Genomic DNA, 23,536 nt, shown 5'->3' on the forward strand with positions numbered 1-23,536 from the left:
TAGAATATCCTTCGAACATATAGAAACATATCTAGGATAACCTTTTAGGAGGTAATTTACTCTAATGTTATCTCATAATTTTAGACTTGTGGCTCTATGAGGTTTCACTGTTATCACCAACAGCTGGGTCAACCTCACAGTGGGGCTTGTATAAAAGTCAGTGGACCACAAGACCTGTCAGGATTCATCCTTGGGGGAACATGAATGTCTGCATCAAGACATCATGGCAATCTATCTTAAAGGTTCAGATATTTCAAAACCAAAGGCATGGACCGGCTGATTAACATTACATTGTTTAGAGCCGCATCACTAGAGTGGCTTAAATCAAATAATAGGCTACTTTAACCAAAGGGTGAATGCAGCAATCAATGGCCAGGTTTCCGACAGAGCAGCTTCTCTGCAGCAGGCCGTCCTGTCATGTCTGTTTCCTGTGAACGGGGTTAGGTTTGATGCCCAGACATCTGTTCCTGTGGACAGACACAGAAAGCACCAGCAAAGGCACAGTTCATATCTGCTGCAGCTCAACACATCAACCACAGACAGACCTACTATTTCCTGAACCACTTACATATTGCAAGTCTGTTGTAAGATAGGCTGTTTAATATGCGTTTGAAAAGGTAGAAAACATGTAAAACAATCAAAAGATAGAAACAGAGTTTCAACAGACAGAAGCTACTGGAGAGCCTTTATTGGGCGGTTTGTGCATCAAATCCTTTACAAAAAACAACAACAATTAAAAACATCTTAATAACTTTTTGTCCCTTGACATGTAATGTTAATATAACTTCATATAAAAAGCAAATAAACATTATATTAATAGGTATAATAGAAATTTGGATATAAAAAAAAACAAGGACCCACATCCATTCTCTTAATAATAAATATATACACAATAAGTACTGAGATACAAAAGGAGAGACCATATCGATCAGTTTTTTCAGTGGCTATATACAAAAATATTTCCTTTTTTTTTTAAACCAGATAATATGAATTTCTTTTTGACAATAGAGGAGATTCTCTTTGTGAATGTGTCTGACCCTTAATATCATATTGCACTTCCAGAACAGCCTGACTGTACTACACATTGATTGACCTATTTCATCAACATTCAGAAACCTACTCTACAGGGACGCTTTTTAGCATTGTTATTCATGTATTTAATGACTATTTAATACTCACAGAGGGCCATTTTTATATCGACCTGATGAAAAATCATCTTTTAAGTAATTTCATTCACAAACATGTCTCCTACACTAAAAAAATAATCACAATCATTTACAATATTCTACCCTAATTTCATGACGGTTGAAGAGAGTTTTACACAACGAATACTGCCATGTTGTTTAGTATTAATACACTGAACCACTGGGGCTCTATCAACAATTTGCCGTCTTCATTTTGTGCGCAAAATACCCAACTTTACGGATTGTAATCATCAGTGCTATGGCTTTAGGAAGGGAAAGACGAGTCGTTTCTCTTCATAAAAAGAAACACTGCTGCTTGCATAGCATGAGGTATAGCAGCCACACACAAATGCTCTGCACAAACATTTACAAAATTAGGCACAAATCTGTGAGGTGCAACTTACTGAATACAAGATAAATGTGTATACAATAAAACCTGGACTCACTTGTTGAGTCATATACACAGAGAAAGGTTTTTAAAATCAATCAAAAATGTATAACTTACACACCTAATCAACATTACGATCCATGAAGAGCTGTGTTTTTTTTTAAATACCTGACTTTTAACATTAATGCAGCACAAAGACAACATGATTTAAGTGTCAGATCAAGTCCATAATCACTGCGTAGCAAGATGTGTAAACCACTTCTTCTGACAGCTCCATTTCATTGGTCCTTTATTGCTGGCATCGTCCAATCAGATCTCAGTGAGGGTGAGTTTGTACATGTCGCCCATCTCCTCCATGGTGATCTGGAAGGTGTCTTCGTTGGAGTAGTGTTGGATGATGTTGTCATCCATGTGCACTAGGATCCTATTATCAAACAGATATGGATGTTAGTGGCCTCTTTGTTTCATTTAAAGATAACTAAAGTGTACAATCAGGTTCATTTATGATCTCTTATGCCTTATGTATTTTAATTAGTAGGTCTTTTAAATGTCTTGCTTGCTCTGCAACACTGAACACTTTATCTTTACCAGAATGTTTTGTTTAAATCAATATTTTTGCTGTTTTTAAATGAAAGTGCTATACAAATAATAATACAAAAAATCAAAATAAGGTGAATAATAATACAAGAAGAATAAATAAAGCAATTAAGATGTAAATCAAAAGAATCAACTATTTGGGTTTGGTTGCTCACAGACAGTGTCGTACAGTGTTGATGACTCACCCTTTCTTGCACTTCTTGTAGACTTTCCCAACCTTATCCAAAGGTAATTCATACTTCTCTGAAATCTGGTTAAAAAAGAAACACAAATCAATGTTAAATTATTAAGAGAACCTTAAAGAAAGAAAATATAAAATGGTGTAATCCTCTACAGACACCTGGTGCACCTGTGCATGGTTCTCTATAATCACTATACACAACCTTTGCACCCTAAAGTAGTCTCCCACCAGCCTCTTTCTATTCTTCTATTTCTATTTGCATTTTTAAAACACCCTTTTTCCACAATCTCCTCTTCTTCCCTCTCCCCAGGACGTCCCCACTTCCTCTTTTCCCCAGCTTTTGTCCCCATAACTCCCCTACCTTGGTTCCCTGTATCCCTTTTTAACCCGCACACACCCTTTCTCTCTATTTCTCAATGTCCCCAGTTCACCTTTTGTACTCAGTCTACCCTACGTTGTTTCTAATTGGTGTCCTGCAGCTTATTTAACAGGCCACAGTTGCCTACTGTATATATACACTTTTTTCCAAAATGTGCATGTTTATTCAGGGTTTTTTTTAAATCCTGGAAAAAATAGGCGACTCCTTTTCCAAATACTAGACTAACATGCCTTTCTGTTATTTTCCTTGGTGTGTCAGGTTTGATGTCATGCCAGAAAGCTTAAAAGGTTAGTAATCAATGGTGGTTATGCTACTTCTGGTTTTTGTATCTATTAATACTCAGTCTCTTGTTCAAACTCTCCAACATTACATTATTCATTCTGTCAATAGATTCTGGTGACTTTAGGGAGAGGATAGTTGATTTTTATTTAGGTTAATACATTCACATAATTGTCCAAATCCATGTGGATTTTTAGCAGATAAACACCCATGTCTACTGCGGTCGTTTGTCCCGGGAATGAATGCAGATTGTAAACTTTCCAGTTGAAGATACAAGCCAGATGTTTGTAGGTGTTTGTGGGTTGTACTGCTTTTAGACACACTGAGAACTGGGTCTCGGTATAAAACAAAAACATGAAGTCAACTGAGGACAACTTACAGCTTCCACCAGACCTTTCAGCGTGGGATTCTTCAGCATGAGGGCATCAAACACCTCCTCTGTTTCTCTGCGCACGTACAGCAGGACTGTGTGGTGAAAAGAGAAAGAAGAGACAAGAAGGCATCAAAACAGAGCACATTTGTTCATGGGTTGGACACAAAACATGCCCCAATTCTGGCATCAGCCAAAAGTTTTGAAGCTTGTCTGAACTGTTTGACTGATTTGTGGCTAAAGCGTTTCCCTTTCTCAATTTTCGAAGAAGTAAAGCTCAAGCACATGTATACTTATGTTTAATGCATTTTTACATTTAAACATGTTCTGCAATGTTGCTGGCCATATTGTTTGTGTTATGTGTAACGTTGCTGCCTTCTTGGCCAGGTCAGCATTGCAAATGAGGTTCTATTTCAATGCTTTTATCTGGTTAAATAAAGGTTAAATAAAATAAAATAAATAATATTAACTTATACCACTACTACGTGACTTTTTGAGACACTCATTGAGAACTAAACTGGCCCTGGACCCACGCAATTCACACCTAGAAAGCACATTCAAACATGGACCCACCTTTCATTCTCACTCAAAATAGATCATGCTCTAAATAGATTTTCTTGTATTGTTTTGCAAGCTGTTGCGATATGTGTGGTCTCTAAATGCAACACATATTTAAAGACCTAACTATGCACAGGAGATTTCAGAAGTTTGAGAAGCTAAACCCAATTATAAGGAAGTGAAACAGTATTATTTGTAAGTGACTATATAAGGGGGTTTTTCGTAATGCTACAGTATTTAGGCCAGAGTTCACAGTGTTCTGGAGCCGCCATTAATAACTTTGTTTGAGATGGACGTCATGGAGGCTGTTGGCACACTGGCAGATTGGCAGTATCTCCTTCACTGTATTAACATCGGCATGATCCCATTCAAACCATCACACTACTGCAACATTTCTAACATGGAAACATGCAAGCTTATGGGGAAAGATTTTCCCCAAATCTAAACTGAATTAAGTTTGATTAAAACTCAATGAATGTCGCTTTTTTTTTGCAGAATAATGCTTAATTTTAAATGTATGCAGTTAAGCCTCGGAAGTCATGTCTATTTGTGGCTCTTCTTTACAGGTTAATGTTTGTATAGTGCGGCACGCCACCTCAGTCTTTGGTATTCTTGGCAAAAACTCCTACTAAACTCCTACTACTCTTGGCAAGGTCTTCTTTCAACAGGAATAACCTGGTTGAATAAAGAAAGAAATACAGGAAGAAGTGGGCCTGGGATTGTTAATTTGAAGGGTTTTTCAATGCTGAATGAGATTAAAGTATGCAGTAGTTCACAATATAATATCTTTAGGTGGAAGACCCTAAATAAATGTATATTATTTTGTGCAACAGGGACATCTGTTGACCCCTGACACCTCACTGTGGTCTGATCAGTGTTATTAGTTCTCTGTAGATAGTTTACAGCCTAAACTCCTGCAGCCCTATCTGGCTTTTGGAAGCTATTGACTGTAAGCATGTATTATGCAGAGTCATTAAAAATGATTTTGAATTAATACCCATTTTGTCTACACTCCATGTTTTTCTTCTAAGCTTGCCTTATGTCTATGAATAGGATATAGGGGAAAGGGCATAGACTTGTTTGCATGTGTGTGTGTGCACGTAGGTATCAGTGGTATTTGTTAGGTCAGTGCAGGCCGTAGACACGTGTGTGAGTGTTTTCGAATAGCTGGAATAATCACATGGCCCCAAGAGTGTGTGTGTGTGTGTGTGTGTGTGTGTGTGTGTGTGTGTGTGTGTGTGTGTGTGTTTGGCCTAGCATTACTATACTTGTGGGGACCTAAATCTGTTTACACAGTCACGTGTGGGGACTCGCCTCCCTTATGGGGACAAAATGGAGGTCCCCATGGGGGAAACATTAATTTTAGGGTGAAGACTTGGTTAGGTTTAGGGTAAGGTTAAGGGTAAGTCTCCAGTAAATACATGTAATGTCCCCTGAAGTGATGTATACATGGTATGTGTGTGTCAAACACTCAACAGAAGACATGCTAAAATGCACACACACATTGGGAAGACCATAACTCACCTGATCAGCATGTGAAAACTCAACACACACGCACACGCACACGCACACGCACACGCACACGCACACGCACACGCACACGCACACGCACACGCACACGCACACGTTACCTTTCTTTGGTTCCTCTCCTCTCGCCATCTTATTTGGGGGTGAACCGAACTCTTCGTCACTGAAGGGTAATCTCTTCATGCCCGAGCTGCAGACACACAAAAACACACAAATCACTGTTTAACGTGTTTCACAACCAGCTAACAGGCTACACAAAGCCCCATGGGCCTTTCCTAGAAACAACATCCCTGTATGCCTTTTACTGGGAATGTGCCAAAGGTTGACTCGGTTCAAAAGTACTTTAAAGTATTTGTGAGAAGCGTGAAATCAAGGCCCCAGTGAACTCACCTGTCCTCTCCATCTTCTGTTGGGTAAGGCTGCAGAGGAAACAGAAAGAAAGAAATTAGTTGTTGTTTTTTTAAGGAAAGGCAGGACGTTGTATTTCTATAGCAACTTTCAAATACAGAAATAGTTCAAAGTGCTCTACATAAGATGAAAGAATGCCATTTAATAACTTTATAAAAAGCTAAATTCTGAAAACTGTTAAAATAGCGAACAATGTATACAAATACAGAAACGATATATATTAGATGTGTAGGATTTGTATAGTTCATCCATCCATTCATCCATCTTCTCCCGCTTATCCGTGTTCGGGTCGCGGAGGTAGCAGTTCCAGCAGAGAGCCCCAAACGTTCTTTTCCCTGGCCACATCAACCAGCTCTGACTGGGGGATCCCAAGGCGCTCCCAGGCCAGCGAAGAGATATAATCCCTCCACCTGGTTCTAGGTCTACCCCATGGTCTCTTCCCAGCTGGACGTGCCTGGAACACCTCCCTAGGGAGGCGCCCAGGTGGCATCCTAACTAGGTGCCCGAACCACCTCAACTGGCTCCTTTCGTATATGTATAGTCCAATGTTATATAAAAGTATAATGTTACAAAGTAATCCACAGAGTGCATCAAATCACTTCAACCACTTGTTTTCTTGATGTAATTCTTGGAAAGCAGTTGTTTTTTGGAGCCATTCGGCTCTCCCACTGTATTGAGTGCTTGCAATGCTGTTAATAGATTTCTATTCTAAGAGGGAACCCAGTAAACTCAGAGTTTTTCCGAAATTGATAGCACTCGAGCCAGGTTCAATGTCTTCGAAAGGACCCAAAATAACCTGTCCCTCCCTCACCCTCGCTGGTAGCATTATTAACTGAGAGGGAACGAAAGGGAGAAACTTTTTTTTATGTTTTCATTATAAATTAAGATTCTAAAACACAGAGGGCAGGCCCGTACACACACACACTGCTGTGTCATGTGATGTGTTCATCCTGATTGGAAGAACCAAAGTGCAGTAGTCACAGAGAAGATAAAACCTGACAGACTGCTTGCATGCTTGAAGCGTGACTGGGGGGAAACTCTGTCCCATTAAGCATCTTCACATTGAGTCGGCATTACAGGGAAGCATATCCTGGGTTGGTTTTCAATCACTGGTTAATGATTCATTATTTGAGTAAGCAGTTTGAAATCCATCCATCAGTGTGTCGGACTCCTATCAGAGCTTGAAACAAGGACTCCCTGTTCCTGACAACTAGCAGGCAGCCAGGTCACCTCGACCCAGATGGCTGAGTGGGTGGAGGCGGAACATGTTTATGGACCATCTAAGATGCTACGGATGTTATGTAAATGTAGCAAAACAAAATGTTGATGGTAAAAAATGACTGGTGAGACGTGCTAGAGTTAGTAATGTGTAATGTGACTGGTACTCACATGGCGCTGGAAGGTGGAGAAGTGAACGTCAGGAATGAAGAGGACAGGCTGTGTCTCGTGGTCGTTCAGCATCTTGAAGATGGTCATATCGTTGCGTTTCTGGAGGATGGGACCTTTAACATCCACAACTGGGAGGAAAATACAAAACAAAAATAGTCAAGTCATTTATAAAGCCTCTATTTAAGCACAGGGAAATCTTCAAAAACAACCTCTATTAATATATTATTATGTCCACTTGGGGGCAGCACACCGTAAAACATGGACAGTTTCATGATATGGTTGTTACAGCAAATGTGTTATACCTAAAAAGTTGTTTATTCACACATTGAGGTCTGAAAATATAATTATTTTCATTATCAATTAAACTGTTTACTATTACTATATTTCGATGTATCTTCTTATCTCTAAATGTCCATATTTGAGATGCCTGAAGCAACATTTTCAGTCACTTTTTCATAAAAAATTACTTAGTTTAAAAATTATTAGTGGGGGATTATTTCTCCGTGGATCGGCTAATTGTTGCAGCTCCATTACACATCGGGCAAACTCTGAGGACCATCAGTTATTATGAAGTTGTGTGTCCATATACACAAATTAGTCAAATGTTTGCTCTCTCTTTGTGTGTGGTTTCCAGTAACTCTTGAAGGAAATATCTAAGTCTTAAGATAATAAATGCTCCACGGTTGACAGGAAGTGCTGAGTCATGTGATATTTCTCAGTGAAATCATCACTTCAATATCTCATTACACATTTAAGTGGACGCATTGTTTGCATAAAAGTATATATTAGTGTATCTTTAAGAGAAAAAAATAGAACTCTTGAACTGATAAAGGTCATTTAGGGTGAGAATTAGTACAAAATTACAGATCATATTTGTTGTTATACACATGTTAGGTTCTCCTGAGGGACTCACAGGCCAGGCTGGGGTTGAGATCTGGGACCTTCCCTTTCCGGCGGGACTGCTTCCTCTCCTCGTCTCGGATCTTCCTCTCGGCCCCCTTGTCACAGAAGACTTTGATCTGGCAGAAGGCGCGGTGGATGGGCTTGTTGCTGCGGTTGTTGTAGCTGTAGGTGTCAATCTGGATGTTCAGAGGAAGACCCTTCACGCCCTTCTGGGAGGAGAAGTCGGTGCTCAGACAGTTGACGGAGATGAAGATCTGAAGAGGAAGGAGGCAGGAATGTTGTGGTTAAGACACACAGAAAAACTGCTTTGACTGTACATAGTTGCACTGTCCCCGAGTACACATTTAAGGTACTTAAGTTTTTCTCTTATTCCAGCAACTACTTTTTACCCGACTACATTGATTACATAACCTTTCTGCATAATGGTCATTACTGAGTACTTCATCGTCCAATGAAAACATCTAGAAGCTTTGTCAATTGAAGTCAACTCTACTTCTGAAAGTGAGAGAAGGTGTTCAGTGTGATTTTATTTTATCATCATCATTGTGCATCACTGAAGGCTTTTCTGCAGTTTAGCCCCCTCATCCAGTGTCCTGTGTTGCCCTCCACTGGTCAGCTTTAGTATCACAGGCTCATTTTGTCCTAACGTAAGAGATGCTCCTTTGTCCTCGTGGTGCTTGTATTGAAAACAGGTTATCATTGTGTCAACAAAACACTCTAATAACAGACCATTTGGAAGCACCAAACAGAGAGGAACCAAATCGGTAAGCAAGTGGTAGGTTACCCCTCGTCTTATAAATATTATTAAAAAGACAGTCAATTTATCAGTAAAAAACACTAAGCAGGTTTTATTTATAGTGAAACTATTAAGATTAAAGTCTGTCAAGTTGGAATAAAATTCACATAAAGCTACATTCGTTAACTCAACTCCATCTTTAAGTTTGTTTTTATTTGAAATTGTATGTTATTTTGAGTCTCTCAATGTCAGGAACTCATATACAGTAAGTCTGTCACCAAAAGAATGCTACATTTGTTCTTCTTTTAATAAAAACGAATTTGTTATGCCTGATTCTTTGCACTTTTATTTGGTTGATTGGTTACATTTCGAAGCGTAAACAAACACTCTATACAAATAAGCATGAATGTAGACTGTTTATAGTTGTATTCCTTTTAAATGTTTTGCTGTATTTGTGTGTAGAAACAGTACAACTTTATTTTCTACAACCTTGAAGTGTGCTATAATAATAATAATTGGAGTCATTAGAATGAACGATTATTGCTATAAAGATGAACATTTTCTTGTATTTTGGGTTTCTTTCGGTTTTGTTTTTGTGATAAGATCATTAAACTGCCCCAGAGCAGGTAAACATCAGGGAGGGGCTGCAATGTGCAAATACATATATGTTGCCCGGGGGCATATGCATACACCTGCTCTCTCACACACACACACACACACACACACACACACACACACACACACACACACACACACACACACACACACACACACACACACACACACACACACACACACACACACACACACACACACACACACACACACACACACACACACACACACACACACACACACACACACACACACACACACACACACACACACACACACACACACACACACACACACACACACACACACACACACACACACACACACACACACACACACACACACACACACACACACACACACACACACACACACACACACACACACACACACACACACACACACACACACACACACACACACACACACACACACACACACACACACACACACACACACACACACACACACACACACAGCTAATATGGAAGGGCGGTGCTTCTGAAAATACACACGGAGGAGAATTGAACACACACAAGGATGAACATCCTATGGACAAAGGCCTCAAGTCATGAGACAGTTAGACCCACATCCTGGTTGGTGTGTGTGTGTGTGTGTGTGTGTGTGTGTGTGTGTGTGTGTGTGTGTGTGTGTGTGTGTGTGTGTGTGTGTGTGTGTGTGTGTGTGTGTGTGTGTGTGGCGCCATGTTGTCTCTGGTCTGTTAGCTTGTCCTCCATCTCAGGCTGACAGTGGATCAGTGACACGAGGGTCAACAAAAAATGGAAAATGAAGAGAGGGAGAGAGGACAGGAGGTCCTCCTCTCCTACCCGTTTAATTTGTTATCCGTCTGTCTAACTCAATCCTTGTCCCCCCGCTGAGTTTCCTCATTCCTGCACTCTTTTGTTGCGCCCGTCTGAAATACCTTAACAGGCAGCATCACAATAGATCTATGTCTCTACGCAACAAGGCTAAACACACAGAGGAGGGGAGGAACCTTGTAACAGCGTCTTCAGTCTTCTATTAAAGCCCCCTATTTCCTTTAAGTTCTTTAACGATTGTTTTGTACGATTACAATTAACAGAGCAGCTTATAATAACTAACAAAGGGAAGTTAACACCTGAAACCCTAATTCTGGTCTGTGGCAAAAACCACACAAGACCTTTAAATAGAGGAGGAGTCTATTTCTGTCTTAAGGATTTGTGTGTGTATATGTAAAGGTCAAGGCTCATATTAAAAGTTCAAGAAATGGAAACTGTGCTTGTTCTTACATGAGTGATGTAGAAGCAGCTCTATCCATCAGTTGTGTATCTATAAAGCTGTGTGTGTTTGTGTGTGTTAGTATGTGGCTTCTTTATTCTCTTACTTTGGCCTCCTCGTTGGTGTCCCAGGTGAAGGAAATGGCATTGTAGGAAATCTCCTCGATGTTGCCAATGGTGTTGAAGCTCTCCTTGTAGTCAGCTGTGACAAAATTAGAGTTTATTGACTAATTTAAGAAAATACACTGCAGGGATTAGGATAAAAATGTAGGTAATTTAACTAATACAAATCAGCATGAAACCTTTCCTGCTGATTATTTAAACGAAGACAATACTTTTGTGAAACAAGCTTTCTGCACTACTATGGTTAAATATGCAAATTAGGCATAATCCATTTGTTTTGCTAGTCAATTAGCCCAGTCTCTCAGCCTTGGCCTCTGCATACAATTAAATGATGTTTCTTTCCTGTAGTGGCTTTCCACCAAAGCAGGTTAAGATGTACAGCTAAACCAGTTTATACAGTATACAACGTTATGTTTATTCACCAAGTTACTGTAAGAAACGTTGAGGTTTTAAAGGCTGCAGAATTAATCCTTAGCAACACACCTTTTCCTGTCAGCTCCTGCTAAACTGCCCTTTCAACCAGCCACTTAACTGTGCAGACACAGGAGGATTAATCAGGGCAGTCCGCGGTGAAACCAGGAATGAATCATTAAAATCACCAACGTCTGTGCACCAGCAGTGTCTCAGGTGTTACTCTTTAGTTTATTGGACTCTTCTTTTGCCTATCAATACACACTTTTTATGGAATATAGAGTTTATTTTTTTAATTAGGTTCTTACCAATGTCTAGACACCTCTGTTTGGCAGTGTGCTGTCTGGAGTGCCAGTACTTCCAGTGCTTCAGCTGATCATCTCTGCACTTCTCCTCTCCAAACACCACCATCACTACACTCTGAAAATGCATAAAAACACACAATGAAACATAAATTAGGTTACAATAATGATCATATGTAAATCGTATGATGTGCCAGGTTTATTTGTGATGTTCCTTTCCTTACCCTGACTTTGGTGATGGGTTGCCGCATTCCTTTGTTGTTAACCTCCCTGAGGGTGATGGGGTAAAACTGGCCCTTGTTGAGGTACGTCATCGTCCCGTCTCCTGTCTTCTGACGCAGAGACTTGGACGCCTCAAGGGTGTATTCAAAGTTGTTCCTAAAATAACACAACAATAAAACATGAATCAAAGGCATTTCTTGTCTGTAAAACTGGATGACAATGCAACAATGGCACTCGGATACATGTTAGACATAATGGTGCACGCTTCATTCAGCCGCTGCAGGTAAACTGCGATCTTGAAATCAGTGTGTAGGGCCAGATAACGCCTGTGTGTGCCGACTCTTGTCTTTCACGCGGCGGGGAGTCTGGTGTCTCCCCTGTGACTGCCATGAATGAGGCCATTCTGCTGTGTTGTGTTAAAAAGCTGAATGGCGGTGGAAGTCGGGCGGTGGGCTGGCGGCAGCGCAACTTACCCCGGCACAGTGTTAAACTGAGTGTAGTCCTCAGGCGCCATGGAGGACATGCGTAACTGGAGATCCCCTGGGAAGGAAAACACCTGCAGCACACAAAGATAAACAGATAGACAGTGTGAAGTGAGGCTCAGCAAAAAGAGGATACTAAACATGATTTATTTATTTCTATAATTCACCAGGGGACTATTATAATTTAGCACTCCATAGGGATATACATCTATTTCTTCCACAACTTAAAACAGTATTTGAGTTTCAGTACCAGAGATAAGCATATAACAGCAACTTATAAGCCTCTACTCACGTATTTTATACGGAACTGGGATCTTTTTAACATTAGTATACAACCATGTCATTCTTGTTTATTCACATGCAGCATGACATTCATTAACTGTCGTTTGAATATCCCCCTCACATATATAGATAAATAAAGATTTGAATACAAGTAAATACAAATGTATTAATGAACTAAACATAATTATTAGTTATAAATATCTAAAGTTGCCACAGGGAAGCATGGTATAACATTTGAATCAGGTCACAGACACTATTTCCCAGTCTGGGTTTTGGTGTGAATGAACAGTTTCTGTAGATTTAATTAATCTGTTCATCCCCATTTCTCTTAGTTTCAATGGCTCTACCCTCACGTTGCTAAACCCCCCAACCCCCTCCTGTACAGGGGTTTTGTCGGGTCACTCTATTGGAAGGTAATTTCCCTCCAGCTAAATAGAAAACGAGGAGAGAGAGAGAAAGGGCTTTGGCTATTGTAGGAGAAAAGTACAGCACTTTATTGTGTTGGTGAGACAATGGCATAATAACACACTGGCCGCTATTTTGGCATGTTCAAATAAAACCAGGGAAGGCTGAGCCCACCGCTGGCTCCATGGGATCGGGTGAATATCCCATTGTGTGTTGGGAGAGATCCGAGAGCGAAGAGGAGAGGAAAGCGAGGGAGAGCATTAGGGAGGTTTAGAAAGAGGGGGATCGAAACACACACCTCCTGGGAACCATCCTTGTAACTCTCGGAGTAGGTGGAGTCGGGGGGCGTGCGGGACTGGGTGCTGGGGCTGAACTGTACCGTGTTGTGGTTGAGCTGGCGGTCAAAGACATCGGTTTCGGGACAGTTGTTTGGCACGGTCACCGAGAAGCCGTGGGAGGGCACCTCTGTCTTGACGGACGGGTAGTTCGGCACAGCGACAGAAACCGTGACGGTTGTGTCTGGGAAGGGAAATATCAGAACATTTACAATCAGGTTTTCTGTTTTTTAAAAGCTCCTTGTGGCTCTTTGTGTTATTGAATGTGAACAGACCTGGGGAGGGGAACTGGGATCTCTTGTCCGGGGCCAGCTGGAGAATATTAAAGGGGCCCTTGAGGACCTGGATCCTGTTCTCCATCCCCCCTTCGTGATGTGGCGCTATGGAGTGTCCGGCCTGGATCTGGTGTCTGCAGCAAATAACATTTCATTACATTAAAAATACATTTTATGAGTTCTATAAGCAAATTCTAACATATGATAACTCATTCATATCAAAATAAAACCTTTTCTGACATAAATATAACAATTTTTATGTTTAAGTTATATTTGATTACTTTTAACCCTTACTTTTGTTGCTGTTTTATATGCATATGTGTTCATGTGCTCTCTGTCTTTATAATTTTGTGTTTCACTGCTGAACAACCAATTGCCTTTTGGGGATAAGTAAGTGATCATCTTGGATTCAGGTGCTTAAAATGAATTGAACAACTCTCAAGGAAAATGATTGTATTCTCTTTTGAGACTTTAAAGCTTTATGTTTCACTTTTATGACACTGTTATTATTAGTTATTTTGGTGCCACTTGGTTGTGTGACTGTCTGAATGTGAATATGTTTTAATCTCAGGCCTGGACTCTTAAACAGCTGAAAACATGGCTGTTTTCCTTCTGTAAATACTTGTTATGCTACTCCAAAAATGAATATGTGTGCAGATTCAGAAAAAGATTAAGATTGCTTCGTCCTGCTCACTCATATATGCAGAAGTACACACAAAACTCAAAAACCAGGAAAGAGCTTCTCTGCTTTTTCACGGTTTTAATTTTTAAAAGGGGGGTGGTACTAGGCGAGGGCTGTTGCTTACCTTTTGTTAGGATCCACATCACAGACCAGTGCTTCTGGCTTGTTCTGGGTTATTGTTCTCTTCTCCCTGGGCACCTGTATGGGAGGGTAAACACAGCCGCTCAGCGTCTGACCACATCACTTCCAACAAGCCAAATCATCCTGCTGTCTATAGATCAGTTACATGACATGCTCTGCCTCACAGATGTTTGCTTCAAGGTCCTATGTCAGTATAGAGTGAGACCATTATAGGTAAGGCATGTAAGGATTTGGTAACTAATCCCCAGACCTAAGATTTGCACTTTCGATTGCTTCCAGATCCACTGAGAATTCAAAAGGAAATAGCTCAGAAAGTTGAATTCCTGCATGGTGTGGTTGTTAGATTAATTAGTTTTCTACCTTGTAGTAGTCGTAGAGCAGGCCCAGAGCTGCGGCGCTGTCCTCGTCTCCGTTGATGCTCATCATGGCCTTGGTGGCGGCCGTCAGCGGGTTCTCCAGAAAGGATTTCCAGGCTTCATCTTCTGTGGTGAAGGAGCGACGCTGCCCGCCATAACCCGGCTCGTTCTGGAGAACCAGGACCGCACGCTTACTGCAAGAGAGAAAGTGTCATAGGTTATATACAAACCAATTATTAAGATGTAAATGCTTATTTCCATCGCAAACACTTTGTCACATGCTTTTTTTAGGGCTTCACCATTTGAGGTAAATATATGTGATAACGTTGAATATTGTGAAAATGATATTATTTACGATTAAGACAAAGCAGTTGTAGTCAGTTATGCCTCAGTTAGATCATTTAAAAGTGCACTTTTCTACTGATTTTTTTTCAACAAAGACAAAAAAGCCCTAAGTGCAATATATTGCAATCGTTCGCAATGTATTTCATTGTGCAACTTGATTTGGAGAGGAGGAAAAAAAGATATTTTGTGCCGCCCTTTATGAGCCTCTCCTCAAGCATTGAACAGATTGATTCTCCTCTCTGACTTCATATAAGTTCACAAAGCCAAGACCTACAATCACAACCTTGTTCAGAACAGAAAAACAGGTTATAAGAGCAAGAGATCAACCCTGTATGTTCTTTATCTGTTAGACTTGTTGTTCAAGCTTTTCAACGATTGTGCAACAAATCTCAGCCAATCGAACCACTGCGCTGTCTTGAGCGAAAGATGCTCTACAGGCTCGTCTAGTGTGACGACTTTACGCTTCTCCTCTGGGACTGCTCATTGGCTGAGAAGCTGACCGCAAGTGACGCAACTGACTCTGCCACATTCCTGCGCCATGCTTCTGTTTTTGTAGAGAATCATGAGTTTTTATTCAAAGTCAAAGAATTCATCTTCCTCTTCGTTCTCGGGAGGCCTTTTGAGTAATTGCTTTGCAAACAGGACACAACAGCTCCAGTTTCTGTGTCTCATCTGCTACTAATTGTCTTAATGTGTTATAACGAGCTCATTCAACTCAGGTAAACACCTTTAATTTGAAAGGACTATAGGATCAATTTAAAATAAGTGAGAATTATTGAACAGTTACCACTGAACTTACCTATTTACAGTAATGTTTGCTCGTCTTCTATTTACTTTAGTAGTAAAGTTTAGTCATTACTCAAGCTCATAAGTTTCATTAGATTTCCTTGTCAAACTTTGGAAATTACATTCCTTGAATCACCTTTCTACCAAATCCATCTGCTTGGTTTTCTACCACAACAAAGTAATAATGATTTAGTATAAACGGACTGGCTCAGTTTCCATGTTGAGTATCTACAACAAACAGCTTTTTTCTTCTCAATGGTCAAGGCAAAGTGATAATTAGTAATCCTATATGTAATTGTGCTATTCATAAAAGGCAACCTGATAAGACCCTTTATTTACTGGCAATAAAACTCAAGTATTCCATTACTAATACAACAAATTAAGAGTTTGATTGCTTTTCAGACAGATATTAAAATTAGATTCCATATCCAAGTCAGTAATGCATCATGAATTCAGAGACTTTCACTTTTTTTATTTACCCTAGTATGAAAAAAACCCACATTTATTTAACATTTAGAGACATGTGCATGTAATCTTACATGTTTGACACCCAAAACATTTTGGTCCTGTAAAGTAAAATCCTCAAAAACCTCATATGGCCCTGTGCTTGCTTACATTGTCTCTGTTAGTAAAGTTGAGCCAACGCCTAGCAGGTGTATGATTTCACTCCCCTCCAAAGTCTCCTTGTCATTGCCCTCAAAAACATACAGAATATGAGCTAAGCATTTAACATAAAACATATACCTCTGTTTAAATACATGTCAGTGAAACTGTTGATTCCAAACTCTTACATGAATATTAAACTTTCTTCAGTTTTCTTTAGCTGACAGCTCCTTGCTGAGGTCCATATTTATTCCTGAACAAACATCATTAAGACTATCCACATAACTGTTAGGGCTTCAAGCGAAATCAAACACTAAACCGCCCAGGCATCGCTATCACGGGACCGTTTTTATTCCCACAGCCAGACTCTGCTCGCACGACAGGTGAAGATACACCTGTGCAGGCTTGAACATGACAGGTGAAACGAGCGCAGTTACACCATGGGAAACTATGAGATATCATCGCTTCCCAGCTTGGAAGCCAAGTCTTAAAGTCAACTTAAAAAATAAACCTAATAAGAAATCCTACAAAATAATCCTTAAATATCAGATTTTATAAAAGTAGACAGCAGCTGCGGGTCGGATGTGAACCACAGTATGACTGATTTAAAATCCCCCTGTGCCATGAACTCACAAAATAAAAACACTAAATATAGTTAGTGTCAATAATAACAGCTTATAGTGACTCGTGCTCGTTGTACAGGCTAAAGTGGAAAGTCAGGGCAACTTACTTGTCATGCTCCTGTGACATCTCGGTCGGTCGAACTGGACTTTCTAGTTGGTACTGAAAATCCGATCCGTCTTCTTTAGGTGGAAAACTGCGCCGCTAACACTGTATGAGGGCCGCGGCAATAAACAAGGTTTCCCTAGTGAGAGAACGGGTTTTGTCGGCTTTTCTCGCTTTTTTGGGCAATGCTGAGAAATTAAGGCCGGTTTTACCTGTGACAGGCCACCGGATTGGATTACAGGTGGAGGGAGGGCGGATCCAAACTGTCAATTGAGGCTCCTATAGGCTGTGATTGGCTCAGCTGGTGGCCTATACCTGAGAGCTGGAGAGAGACTCGGGGTGAGCCAGAGGAGGAGCAGGGTGCAACTGCTCTGATTTTTAATTTGGGTCATTTATTGGGAGATAAACACACGTTGGTGTTAAGGTGCAACTGTAACAGTTAATGCAATCCAATGCAATAGCTTAAAAAAAGATAGATAGAAACTCCATGTTTTGATTGACACTACCAGAGAAGCATGGATTTAACTGCAGTTGATTTTCGAGGGCGTAGTTTGTATTAGTGTTGAAATTGACTGCAATATATATATAAATGTGTTTCAAATGTTGTGCACAGTTGATTCACAGGACTATTGAAAACACATGTATTTATTGATCACCATTAACTACGACTTCAGCAATAAAAACGTGTCAGAGTTGTTGTAGATACTGGTTTGCATGCGATTGTGTACCTAATGAAGTGGACATGGAAAGTATGATATATCTCATAAAAGCCTGCCTAATTCATGAAAAGCTTAGAGATGATTAAAGGTATTTAAGAAGGTGATTCAAATACTGAAGGATAAAAACTAAAATTACCCTAAATGGTAATTAAATACAAATTCAACATAACGCTATTTTCAATCAGAAAAACAACAACAACACTTGCAAATGAGCAGAAACATTAAATGGGAAAGGAGCTCGAGAGAAGGGTGGAACTACATAAAATGCTTTTTTGTACAAAGAATCTGAATTAAAGGATTGGTTCAAAATGTGTTGAACATTGAAACAGTTTTACTTGCTCTAGCCATTAAGAAATCAATCTGTAACAGGTTTCCAATGTAAAAGAAAGGGGACAAAATCCAAAAGGCTGCACTCTTTTATAATTTTAGAAATGTAAGGTGTATCTAAAGAGAAAATTAGACTTCAGAAGAAGTGAGCATATTTACAGCCTTTTTAGAAGAACATTCAGACTTGGAAAATTGTGTATGCTTACCTATTTTACCTTCATTTTTATATTCTCTCTTTAAAAAGGACAGTATTGGCACATACATCGGTTTGGTGTTTTAGATATAACCCAAGACCATAATTATGTTTCATACTGTTAAAGAGACTTCTGGTTGTAATGTGATTTCATGGTGATCTTATTACAGCTTTTCTGACACAGATCCTGTGCTTAGGTTGAAAAAAAAGTCTATAAATCCTAAAAAGCTCTAGCATTTATATCGTGCTGTAGAGCCTCTTTTGATTTAATAAATAACATACATTACAAGTAAATATGAAGTAAAAGCAGGTAAGTGAGTTTGGGTGAAGTGTATTTATCTATTATTTATCCACGACATCTGTTAAGGGCACCAAGAGACTTCATCATAAATCTATGACAAAATACAATATATACAAAATGCAATATTACATTTTCCTCCATATGGCTGTGAGTTGATTTAATACAGCTGGGTCAACCTTTATCTTCCTTTTAAAGAGTAAAACTGCCACCTGTATCACAGTTACAGGATGATGACAAGAACACCGTTTACATCGTCCTGGAGGATTACCATCAGCCTGCACAGCTGCGAACAACAGGCAAATTAGCCCCGAAACCTCCAGAATCATCGAAAGAGTGCCAACAAAAAGTTGAAATTAGCATGTAAACAAATCAAGAGGGCCACTCTTAACGGTTAACAATTTACTGTCAATAGGGGTTCATAAAACAGATACTCTTAAATTGTTGCAAAAGTAAAACAAGTTTATCGTTCCATACATTTTGAGCTGTTGTGACATACATATTTTTTTTATCTGACTGTAACTTTCCTAATCCTCTGCTAGCTGGGATGATTGTGATAAAAAAGGTCAAACATAAACATGAATGTACAATAAAACCTTAAATAAAAAAACAAGAGATCAAAGAAACACAATGACTGAAAACAAACAGCTTTGTTAGAGACAGTGGGAGCTTTAAAGATGCTATCAGCCATATTCAAAGTTTCTCCTTACAAACACTCATTGAGAGAGAAACTAACAGCAATCCCCCCCCCCCTCTCTCTCTCTCTCTCTCTCTCTCTCTCTCTCTCTCTCTCTCTCTCTCTGTCAACCTTCTGCTCCTGGATCCTGGTTTACTGTTTATTTATCCCAGTAGAAGGACACCTGCTTCTCCATTAGCTTGTTTGTGTTTGCACTGAGGACATGGGATAATAGAGTGAGAAAGGGATATGTGTGTGTGTGGGGTTTTGTTTATGTGTGTGATGCTGGGAATATGTGACGCTGATGGTGGGTCTGACTCGATGCTGACTTGACAAAGATCAGAGAGGCTAAGCTGTGGGGGGGAAACAGATAAAGGAAAACGTGAACGGATCAAAGCGTGGGATCAAACCTGAGAAAACACCTACACAGGTATTCTCGAGGATTGGAAGATACAGTATATTGGGAAAGACCAAAGTACATAGTAACAATGCAAAAATACTCCATTACAAACTACAAAAAGTTCAGAATTACCAGCAAAATGTTAAAAGTAAAAGTGTGACCTTTTTTCGCAGAAATCAGTTTGAATTATATAACATTATTGACAGTTTTCTGGTAGCAATAGCTCCAACTTTTATATATACTTTATTCTTTTCGGGGTCAGACCGCTTTAAATGGTCAGACCTTAAATGTGGAAGTCCTCATTGACAGCTCGCTTACATGTTAGCTATATACTTAAAACCTTTGTTCTGGGGTACAACAGAAAACGTTTTTTTTGGGAACACTTAGACCAGGGTTCCCCAGACTACGGCCCGCGGGCCGCATACGGCCCGCCACGCCCCTTTGACCGGCCCTCCACCTCTCTGCACCTCACCATTTGAACTGCCCCAAAGAAGAAAAAAAAAAAATTATAAAATATTTTTTTTAATATTTTATTTTAGTTGTCCAACTTGTTTTGTGAAATAATAACATGACTCTCCAAACGAGGGCGGTAATCGCTGTTCATTCCGTCACCTGAGATTAGAACTCGAGGCCGTCAGTATGTAGTGGCCAGAGCGGCTCTGGTAGTGGCCATGAGCCAAACAGTGGAACTGTCAATCAGATCGCCAGCGCCTCTATCACGCTTTAAAAGCAACGTTATGTAACGTTCTGGTTGACATCTGTTAAATTTGCATCTTGTTTTTTTAACACTAAAATATTTTTTTATTAACCATTTATATTTTATATAATTTAATATGTGTGTCTGTATTATTTATATGACGTATGTTTATGACCGAATTTCCGCCACCTTACAAGCTGATCGAAGTCATGCGCAGAAAATATTATGCTACAGTTGAACAGCAGTGTAATGGCGTGCAGTAAAGTGAGGAAAATTGACAGAGAGTGTCGGGTTTTTAAAGAACAATGGACCAAGGATTATTTTTTTGTTCCATGGAAGGACCGTGCCATTTGTATTATATGTAAAGAAAATGTGGCCGTGTTTAAAGAATTCAACCTTCGCCGCCATCACGAAACCCGGCACAGAGAGTATGCTAGCTTGAGCGGGCTAGCGAGAGGTGATAAGGTTCGGCGTCTGAAAGGCGGACTAGCTGTTCAACAGGATGCCTTCCTTCGTCAATCCCGGGTCAACCTGGCTGCTGTCCGAGCTAGCTACAAAGTAGCTAACCTACTGGCTACCCACGGCAAGCCGTTCACAGACGGAGAATTCGGGAAGGCCATGATGCTGGCTGTGGCCGAGGAGGTGTGTCCCGAGAAGACAGATGCCTTCCTTGGGGTGAGTCTCTCAGCACAAACGATGACGAGACGAATTGAGGAGATGGGGGGAAACGTGTTTGACCAACTGAGAGAGAGAGCCGCAGAATTCAAGTGTTTTGCTTTAGCCATGGATGAAAGTAATGACGTACAGGACACGGCACAACTGTTGATTTTTATTCGTGGAGTCAACACACGTTTTGAAGTGTCAGAGGAGCTGGCATCACTGAGAAGCCTAAAAGGCACAACAACTGGAGAAGACCTTTTTGTCGAAGTGTGCAAAACAATGGGCGAACTTGGTCTGCAATGGGCTAATTTTGCCAGTGTCACTACAGATGGTGCGCCTAGCATGGTCGGATCTACGAGGGGTCTAGTAGGGCGCTTGAACGGCGAGTTCGAGGAACGAGGTCTCGCCCCACCGATTCAAGTCCACTGCCTGATTCACCAGCAAGCGCTGTGCTGCAAAGTTTTGAAGTGGGCGTCTGTGATGAAGGTGGTTGTGCACTGTGTCAACTACATCCGGAAAAATGGGCTGAAACACAGGCAGTTCCAGGCCTTTCTCTCCGAGCTGGGGTCTGCTCACCAGGATGTGCTGTACTACACCGAAATCCGGTGGTTAAGTCGAGGCAAAGTATTGCGCCGTGTCTACGACCTGCTGCCCGAAATCAACACCTTCCTCCAGTCTAAAGGTGAAACGGTACGGGAGCTGACCGACCCAGAGTGGAAATGGGACCTCGCGTTTTTAACTGATGTGACTGAACTGTTGAACCACCTCAACCTACAGCTCCAAGGCAAAGGGAATCTCATCAGCGACATGTATTCCCACATAAAAGCATTCGAGGTCAAACTGCAGCTCCTTGTGCGACAGGTCCAAAAGCTGGACTTCACACATCTCCCTGCCACCCAAAGCTACTGCGCCGAGAAACCAGCCGCCCCTTTCCCAGTCGCGAAGTGCAAAGATGCCCTGGAGATGCTGCAGCGAGAGTTCAGTGTGCGCTTCCGCGAGCTTCATGTCAACAACAAAGACATAAGTCTGTTCCAGAACCCCTTTGCTGCTGACATTGACGACGCACTTCCCTCTCTTCAGTTTGAACTAGCCGAGCTGCAGAATTGTGATGTCCTTAAAGACGCATTCAAGCCTGACCACCTCCTTGAGTTCTATGCTGAGCTACCAGAGGGCACTTACCCAAACATTAAACAACATGCTCTGAAGATGTGTACCGTTTTTGGCAGCACCTACACCTGCGAGCAGACGTTTTCCCGCATGAAGCAAATAAAAAATCCAACGAGGAACAGACTCTCAGATGAACATTTGCATCAAACTTTGAGACTGGCAACCACTAGGCTGCACCCAGACATCGGACTTCTCACCAGCCAGAAGCAAGCACACAGTTCACACTGATTTGGTAAATATACTGATTTTAACTATTACAATTTTATATGGCTGTAAACATGAACTATGATTTTTTGATGAAATATGATTAATGTTTTTAATGAATTTTAATGAATAATGCTACACTGTATTTGTAAAATCACATCACAAGGAACAACAGGCAGCATATTTATGTAATTTACTGAATGTGTCCAATGTCATCCCTTTATGCCAGGTTTCCAGGCAGCAAGAGAGGGGACTGCAACTGCTGACCTCAAAGATCACTGCCCATCCATCCTTCCTTCCACCCTGGCTACAAGTACCAATTCAGTTCACCTACTGCACATATTGCTGACTTCCCATTCTGTTACTCTCTTCTAGTTTAACCTGCCGAGGGTTTACTGCTCAGTCTCTCCTCCCAATCTCTTCTCTCAGCATCTGCCTCTCCATCGTTGTCTCTCTCTCTCCCTCTCTCCCTCTCTCTCCTCTCTCTCCTCTCTCTCCTCTTTCTCCTCTTTATGCACTGCCCCTCATCTCAATCTCCTATTTCAAAGGGATGATAATTGTGCTGTAAAAGTGTTTGGGTGCTCATTGCATTTTCACCTTGAACCAAAAAAATCTCACCTGAATATACAAATAAGAGTTGGTTAGTTGATATATTGTTCACCAAGTTTCTTGTCTTGATGATTTCTCATCTCACTGTAATATAGGCCTACCATTTCTATTGTATCACTCATAAACTTTCAATCACCATGTTTTTCTAACCTTTCCTTGCTATTTTTACATGGTTGTTATTAGAAAATAAAAGGAATACCTGTGGTATTTCAAATTGAAAAACATGTGAAGTACTCACTTCTTTTGCAAATCACTTGTAATGATGAACTATTTTGTGCTAGAAATTATGGCTATAACAGGCAGTGGCCTAGTATACAGCCCACATGATCGATCCCGGCCC

The 23,536-nt window shown here is 40.6% G+C and overlaps 2 protein-coding genes across 3 annotated transcripts; one reads left to right on the plus strand and one right to left on the minus strand.

The window, feature by feature from the left end:
- Positions 1-673: 673 nt before the first annotated feature.
- grhl1 (grainyhead-like transcription factor 1) lies at positions 674-17,439 on the minus strand. 2 transcript variants are annotated; one of them, XM_079641567.1, is made up of 16 exons: positions 17,251-17,439; positions 14,791-14,980; positions 14,414-14,487; positions 13,608-13,741; positions 13,377-13,516; positions 12,302-12,384; positions 11,831-11,984; positions 11,613-11,724; positions 10,878-10,972; positions 8,174-8,417; positions 7,261-7,388; positions 5,854-5,882; positions 5,568-5,653; positions 3,388-3,473; positions 2,355-2,419; positions 674-1,996 (listed from the first exon to the last, which is right to left on the minus strand). In XM_079641567.1, exons 1-16 carry the CDS (start codon positions 17,268-17,270, stop codon positions 1,882-1,884), a joined length of 1,755 nt encoding a protein of 584 aa, XP_079497693.1. In that variant the 5' UTR covers positions 17,271-17,439; the 3' UTR covers positions 674-1,881. The 2 variants fall into 2 exon arrangements, with proteins under 2 accessions (XP_079497693.1, XP_079497692.1); XM_079641566.1 differs by having other exon boundaries at positions 13,296-13,516.
- A 2,964-nt stretch (positions 17,440-20,403) lies between these two features.
- Positions 20,404-23,126, plus strand: LOC307012973 (general transcription factor II-I repeat domain-containing protein 2-like). The gene is made up of 2 exons (XM_079640179.1): positions 20,404-22,615; positions 22,817-23,126. The coding sequence occupies exon 1, from the start codon at positions 20,782-20,784 to the stop codon at positions 22,609-22,611; it is 1,830 nt and encodes a 609-aa protein (XP_079496305.1). The 5' UTR covers positions 20,404-20,781; the 3' UTR covers positions 22,612-22,615; positions 22,817-23,126.
- The last annotated feature ends 410 nt before the right edge of the window (positions 23,127-23,536 follow it).

The sequence above is a fragment of the Notothenia rossii genome, assembly GCF_949606895.1.
Source record: "Notothenia rossii genome assembly, chromosome: 7".
In the NCBI taxonomy this organism is placed as follows: Eukaryota; Metazoa; Chordata; class Actinopteri; order Perciformes; family Nototheniidae; genus Notothenia; species Notothenia rossii.

Coding starts and splice junctions, on each gene's coding strand:
- grhl1 (XM_079641566.1), bottom strand. CDS start 17,270: ATGTCACAGGAGCATGACAA. Junction 14,981..17,250: donor ATGTCACAGGAGCATGACAA/GTAAGTTGCCCT, acceptor TCTCTCTTGCAG/TAAGCGTGCGGTCCTGGTTC. Junction 3,474..5,567: donor AGGAGAGGAACCAAAGAAAG/GTAACGTGTGCG, acceptor TTCACCACACAG/TCCTGCTGTACGTGCGCAGA.
- LOC307012973 (XM_079640179.1), top strand. CDS start 20,782: ATGCTACAGTTGAACAGCAGTGTAATGGCGTGCAGTAAAGTGAGGAAA.